Source organism: Spea bombifrons, chromosome 1 (genome assembly GCF_027358695.1).
Source record: "Spea bombifrons isolate aSpeBom1 chromosome 1, aSpeBom1.2.pri, whole genome shotgun sequence".
In the NCBI taxonomy this organism is placed as follows: domain Eukaryota; kingdom Metazoa; phylum Chordata; class Amphibia; order Anura; family Pelobatidae; genus Spea; species Spea bombifrons.
The window spans coordinates 119,620,966-119,628,509 of record NC_071087.1 but is presented as its reverse complement, the minus strand read 5'-3'; the positions used below and the strand labels follow the sequence as shown (position 1 = coordinate 119,628,509).

The 7,544-nt window shown below is 38.4% G+C and overlaps 1 protein-coding gene across 1 annotated transcript; it reads right to left on the bottom strand.

Annotated features, from left to right (window-relative positions):
* Nucleotides 1–530: 530 nt before the first annotated feature.
* On the bottom strand, nt 531–3,672 carry GP1BB (glycoprotein Ib platelet subunit beta). The gene is made up of 2 exons (XM_053453249.1): nt 3,555–3,672; nt 531–1,251 (listed from the first exon to the last, which is right to left on the bottom strand). Exons 1-2 carry the CDS (start codon nt 3,670–3,672, stop codon nt 623–625), a joined length of 747 nt encoding a protein of 248 aa, XP_053309224.1. The 3' UTR covers nt 531–622.
* Between the last annotated feature and the right edge of the window lie 3,872 nt (nt 3,673–7,544).

Below are 7,544 nucleotides of genomic sequence, written 5' to 3'. Positions count from 1 at the left end.
CTTTTCTATCCTCCAAGCAATACATATTCCCTTAGGCTTTCATCATTTTAGTAGCACTTCTCTGAACTGTCTCCATAATGTCTACATGTTTCTGGAGATGGGGTCTCCAATGCAATCTATTGAAGCTTTCTGGTGGAAGATCCAGATATTCCATGGCAGCCATGGAAATTAAGCCTTCTTCCCCAATGCCAAAAATATTCTGAGCTGATTCAAATTCAAAACCTGATCATATGATGTACAAGAACATTGGGTAGAGTATATTTAGGAAACTGTGATCTAACCTAAAGAACAAAGGAGTGCCTATACCAGCAGTCTCAAATGTAGCTAAATAATGAGATACAATTTTTGATGTTCAGATTAGTTTATGATCAACATTACTTGCCACTGCTACATTTATCTTTTTCATCACTAAGGTTCTTAAATTGATATTTGTATCTTAGGGCCCATATAGAACCGAATCATGCGGTAGTTGTATACAGATACATTTATTACACAGGAAGCACAGAAGTTTTTTGACAAAGAGAAGAGTATTGTCAATAGGAAAGATTTTATTGAATAAGTTAGGTATTTTCCATATATTTTAACAACTATTGCTTGGTGAGTTGTATTTTTGTGTGCAGTCTCATGTTCTGTCATAGTTATACAGAGGAATGTTGTCATAGGCATATGATTCTGAGTTCTGCTGCAGTTCTTTGGCTGTGCGCCGAGCCTCCCTAGCAATCCTCTGGAATCGACGGAGGGAGAGAATAACAAAAATTAGCAGGATTCCCTGTACAGCAATAAAGATGAATAGGCAAAGCTGGCTAATCAGTGCCAAATTACAGTACCAATATTGACAGGTGGTCATAAGTTCATCCTCTGTCAAGAACATGATGACTCTACCCTTCAGCGGCTCTGGGGATGTGCAGATGACATCACGATACATGGCCTTATTCTGCTGCCCTTGAAGCCAGCTGCGGAGGTATAAAATGTTACAGTCACAGTGCCATGGGTTTTGTTGTAGGTATACTTCTCGCAACTCAGGAAGACGGTCAAGAAGACCATTGGGTATGGAGTCTAAATTGTTCTGGTTAAGACGGATCACCCGAGTGGACGTAGGGAAGGATGCTGGCAGAACCTTGTTGCTGAGGCCTCTATCAGAACAATCCACAATGCCAGAGCCACAGCTACACAAAGAGGGGCAATAGGGAGCCACAGTGGGCAGGAGGAGCAGCATGGGCATTATCCAGGTCCAGTTCCTCATCTTCAGATCTGTAAAGGCAATTAATCAATGTTATTTTCATGGAGAATAACATACTTTAAATAACCTCTCATATTGGTTCAACAATCATTTTTTTATATTTAAGCTGCATTTAATAGCCATGTTACAACTTCTAGAAAGAAATCAAACGGTCAAAGGAACACTATTTCATCCAGATACTTTTCTTTCTCAAGCTTTGTTATATGGGTGAGGCTTTTTTACATTTTTTGTAAATGTACCTTTTGTGTTTTTGTAAACCAAAAAAAATGAAATTGTAACAAAGGTGAATGATTGTTTTACAGGTCATTATCCAGGTTCTATTGTATTTTTCTATCTCTGTGCAATGCAAGCGAATGTGAATTATACTATGCAGTAGTAGGCTGAGGCACAGCATGCTGTTAGTGGTCAAATAGACTATAAAAAGAGCAGTCGTAGGAAATGAGATTAAACAGCTCTGAACTTTTTAGATAGGGAATTAGGAGAGAACACTAGTCAGTTGGTTCTTATCTAATTTCAAATGAAGTGTTTACTCATCTTGACTTGTAGTTGCAAACAATAAGGCTTGTCTTTACCAAGAAGTCCCTGCCAAATTGCTTCCCATGGGTTTAGGACTGGGTTTTTTATTCATGAAAAACAGACCAGCTAATTTTCTGTTAGAAAAGGAAAAGGTAACTGAGGGTAACTGAGGATCTTAGTTGAAAAGACAAAACGAGGATACCAACCATCAGGGTCTGTGGGGACGTCTGTAAGAGAGAGCAAAAGGGGCAGGTGCCTTGGACCCAAACACGACATATGTACCAAACTAATTTAGAGGGAGCAATCATAAAATTAAAAGAGGAGTGCGATAGAGGGAGAGATTGAGAAAATAGTCTGTGATGAAGGAGGAGGTATTGTAATGGGTAAGGTGGTGGAAGAGTGAACGCTGGGGGGAGTTGTGGGAGGCCTGTAAACAGAATGCATACACATGAAGTATATACTTAAAAATAGTTTCTTAATTCAAATATAATTAAGGATTCATGACTGGTTTTATATAAACTTTCCATTCATAGATATTCAAAAACATATGGAAATATTGGGTTGGGGGATTTTTTAAAGTTATTCTAGTAGACTGAGTCGTTTTTGTGGTTTTTTTGTTATCACCATTTCTGTGTTACATAAGGATTTTGCCCAGGGTGTAACAGGATACATTATATTTTTTCCAAGAACAATACATTGAGATTGTTTTTAATTCTGTTCTGAAGAGCATTTGTACACACTTTTGGCCTTATGAAATCTTTGGAACAAAGCACTTCATAACAGTATTTCTTTAAGTTTCTTTTCATCTAAAATCATTACAAATGCTGATTTTATTCCCACAGTAGCTTTTTATATCTTAACCTCATTGATTTAATTCACTCTTTCTGTAAGTCGTTCTCGGTCATATCCCTGATCTTTAACACCCCAATTTTAGGGCATGTCTGTTTTGGGGTGTATATATATATATATATATATATTGGATTGTTGTGAATTTTTTACGAAAACAATGTCAAGATTCCCAAAGTTCAGATATGAGGTTTTATATCATTAAAAAAATTAATTTGACAATAATTAACAATACATATTTTGTTTGTTAATATATAGATAATAGGATAATAGATCGGGTTTAATTTATAGACATGAAGTAAAACAACTGTAAAAGAACTGTACCCTAAAACAATAAAATATACTCTAAACTTGGGAGTTTGGAGGTTTAATAGTCAAAATAACAGCTGTGGATGAAAAAACTGAAACCAGGACATTTTATGCTGATATTATTAGGAGAGCCCAGTCTAGTATCTGAAGCTTTTTGAAATAATTACTTGTTATATCAAAGATTATTCTGCTTCCTGATGTATTTAACATAATAATCATTCGTTCTCTCATTTATGCAGAAGACGAGGCTGATTCTTTATTGGCCCAGGTAGATCTGTCAGAAATAGAGAGTGACTGATGGAAATACTGAAATCATTGGCCTGTTCAAGACCCTCAATGGACAGATCTAGAGACCAAATATTCTCTTTGGCTTTCTATTGGATCCACATTGTTCAAAACCTTTGAGCATTTTGGCATTTCTAATTTATAATATACTAAAAAGGATCACTCTACAGCCAGAAGTTAGGTCTCCAAATGAGTGAGTCTATAGCTGTCAGGGCAACATGTGAATTTGAAATTTTTAAAGCAACTGTAAATCTACTTGTTGACTGCTCCCAATCTACTGCCTCCTGACATCCCAAGTTCAAGTTGGTTAATGAAGGTGCCCCCCAAATATGTAAAATAAAATGTCGAAGAAACTTACCACGTTCAATGCAGATTTCCCTGTAGCCAGAGAGACTCACTGCGTTGGTGATGACACTGCCAAACCTAAGCTTAATGACAACAGCAGGGTGTCCAAAATAGATAAGACGACAGCGCATTTAAAGGAGCCCCATGTAGGATGCAGCTTCCGGCACAGGTCACTCCTACTCCCAGCAGCACAGCATAATCAGTAGTAACTGCGACCCAATATAAGTATATGTCACTCTATAGCTCTGGCATTCAAATGAATTGTTACCTTGTTGACAAATATTATACCTGAGTCTTCCACTTGAGTGTGAGTAAATATGGATATTTTAATAAAAGACGCAAGTTGGCCATTACTATATGATGTATACTCCTTGTCTATCACATGTGACAGACTGTTGTGGTGTGTGTGGTAGGAAGCCAAAACAAGTGCTGGATTCAGCTGATGTTGATAGAGCCGCCACATCAACTGACCACATCCTCTGCGGAATCACACATCAACCAGAAAATACAACTCGATGTGTGAGTATCGGAGGTAGAACAGGATAAAGAATTTATATTTCTCACAGACCAGGGCCCTGTGTACATTGTATTATAGGTGTTGAGTGGTGTTTTTCTTCCAGAAAGATGAGCGATGCTGTGTTATAGTGTTTAAAGTGCATTTTGTGTGTTTGTATTATACACAGGCAGTGCCTGTATCTGCATAATACACAGAGCGGTGTCTGTATTGGAATGACACCTACTTCTATACTAACACCTCTCCCTACTCTCAATGTATCCTCAGCTACCTATAGACTTCAACACTCCATTTAAAATCCAGAATTTCACTTATAAAGCTCTTCACATGAGTTTGAACTACCTACATCTCATTGATCTCTACCTGCTTACCTGATCTCACCTCTTGTCTGTTGATCTTTGAATCCCCTGCTTTAATTCCGACATCTTATGCTGCTATGCAAGGCTTCTTAAATGCTCTAACCCCTCTTTTCAGACTATTCACTAGTTGCCAGTCCTTAAAAAATATCAAGACATTCAGTGAAGCCTATGAACCAACAGATTTACTCCCCATCTCCCACCTAACACCTCCTCGCCTTTCCTAGCTGCGCTCCTGCCATGTCTCCCATCATATGCTCTTCTGCTTTACAAATGTCTAGTAATATTATATATTTAAAAGTGTTTACACTGAGCTACAGTTGTGTAGCTGGTCTACCTCAAACATTTGCACTCTTGCATTCATCTCTTGCGTAATATACCCAATAGCTCATCTACATTGTAAGCTCATTTAGGCAGGGCCCTCCTCATCTTTTGTTTCTGTAAGTATTGTTATGTGATGTAGTATTTGTTTTTACCTGTTAACCCATTGTACAGCACTGTAGAATAAGTAAACAACGTGGCTCATTACAATTCTGCCTTTCTGAGCCCCCCAGCCCAGCTACACTAATTATTCCTCCATTGCGGTTTGTGTGCTTCCTGAGGATTGGTTCTAGGATATGATGTCATATCCTAGTGTTCTGCAACATCATTCAGTGAAAAAAACCATAAAGGAAAAATCAATAAGAGTAGACTTCTTTGTCATCTGCTTTCCTAGCATGAGTCTTGTGTTTGTGGTGACACCTAGTGCCCACTGAATAGCACTGCAATCTCTTCCGGACTACATGACATTTTATTGCTATAGCTATACCAAAATCGGAGTACTCACCAATGTCGAAATAACTTCTATCCCGGGTGCTGAGTATACTGTCCGGTGTTGCTGATCCACCACTACTTATAAATCAATGCAGAAGAAAATAGTAACACTCCATATGTTTGTTTGTGTATATCCACCAAGCTACTGCTGCATTACAGCAACTTGGTATGCCTCCACCCAAGAATTCTTTGACAGGTATAGGCGTATGACAGTGTTCATAAACCTTAAAAGCCTTGGTAATGTGGCTAGAATTAGGAAACATATTGGTCAATTAAAATTATTTCACTGTTACCTCTTGGTATTTGAAATGCTCTTATACATGACCCCCCCTTATGTTCCTTGCCAGTCCACGAAATTCCTCAGTACTCAAAATAAGCAAAATAGATACAGAGGACTTTGGCAAGTTCCCCCTGGACTGTTGTGATTTAAAACTTGTCTTTAGTTGCAATTTCACATATAGCCACTGGGGGGACCCTATAATTGAATGGCTAGTCCTTCCAGTACAAGGCCTATTAATGAGTTCCAGGATGGCCTGTGTGCCTGTTTTATGCAGCACCAGAACTAAATCTACATTAGATATTATATGAATATCTGTATTTACTGTATTTTATTGTTATTAGCATCTATATAATCAGGTCCGGCCCAAGACATAATGCTTAAAGAAGTTAAAAATGCCGCCCCCCCCACGAGGGGTCATTATCTACTCTTCCAATTGTCCCACTCTGCTCCATGGTAGGGCCGGCCCTGTATATAATAGACAAACATCGTACATATTTGGCGTTATAAACAGAGCGGTGTTTGTGACCATTATATCCATAATAACCAAAACTATGTCACCTAAAAAGTGAATATCTGTTATAGATTCGCCTTGGTACCTGCTTCACTGTTAATTAATCTCTGAATCTATGCTATAAATAGGGTATTGCACATAAACATACCAATGCGGGTCATTTTAAAGGTTTATTAGGAGTCTCAGGTTGTAAACATTAATTACAGCAACAATCAATATAAGAGATATTCACAGAGAGGATATGCACTGTAGGAGGTGGGTTACTGTTAGACTGAGGGTTACACCTTAACTGTAAGGTCACATAGGCACAGGATTCATTGGCAGATTAACCCATTTATTGTTTTCAAACTGATACTATTCAGGACCACCAATACACTGCAGGGCCACCTTCAATCATGGAGTACCAATGCATGGCTATTTGGATACTAAACCCAGATTCTTGAATTCAGAAGAACAGAGAGCACAAACTTTATTTTAAGAATTTCCTCACCAGGTAGAAGGTGGTTCACACCATAAAATAATGAGAGAGAGAGAGAGAGAGATACACAGCAGGGCAGGGAGATATAGGTTCAGTCTACACAGAGCATTGCAGAAGTGAAAACCTAACATGTAAAGATGTCGTATACTCAGACTGGCTCATGTAATCATGTTGTGTATGTGTACCCAGTCTGCAGAATGTACCTGACATAGCCATAGAACATATGGATAATAATGCACCATCAAGCTATACGCTTTAAATATTATTGTTTAACCCTATACATACCAGTAGGGTGGAGGACACATTGCACAGTCATTTTAGTGCTGAGAGTAACAAAATGAGAAATTATATTTTTGTTCTGTTCTACCTGGTGGGGACAATTTTTACTTTTTTTTTATCTCTGTTGCTGCCGGGGTGATTAACAGTGTCTTTTTCTGTGATATGCACCAAAATTAGCAATTAACCATGCATCATACATGGCTGCTTCCAGTCTGGGTTTAATCTAACTTTACACAGTCAGGCCCCAACCTGATGATATTTTGGTCCCTTAGGTAACAGTGGGGTCCCCGTCCACTTCCACAAAACAGCGATTCCCACTATGGAATAAGTAGAATGGTGAATACGCTGCCCGAGTGGCATAACTGCTATTTGTTTTTCCCAATTTTAAATAAGGCAAATACAGAGGTCACTACTGAATGCTGCCAAAATCCATGACTCTGGAACCTGAAATCAGGGACAGACAACAGAGGTTGTAGAGGACAGCCGTTAAGATGTCAGACATTGTCTGTCCCCACCTGCCCCTACTTTGTAGTGCGGTGTTACTTTAATAGAAGCAGGTTTAAAAGGAACACAAATATTGTTATATTGTTGTATTAATATTAATAATAGAGATAGGGGTAGTTTCAGCTCTTATTCGGTGATTTATTAGCGGTACATATTTTTTTAATTGTACCTTTTAACCCTTCGAGGCCGTTTCTAAAAAGTTGCTTTTCGTATGTCTCCCCAGTTGTCTCCCCAGTTGTGCTCTGTATATGGCTGAATAATCTCTAAG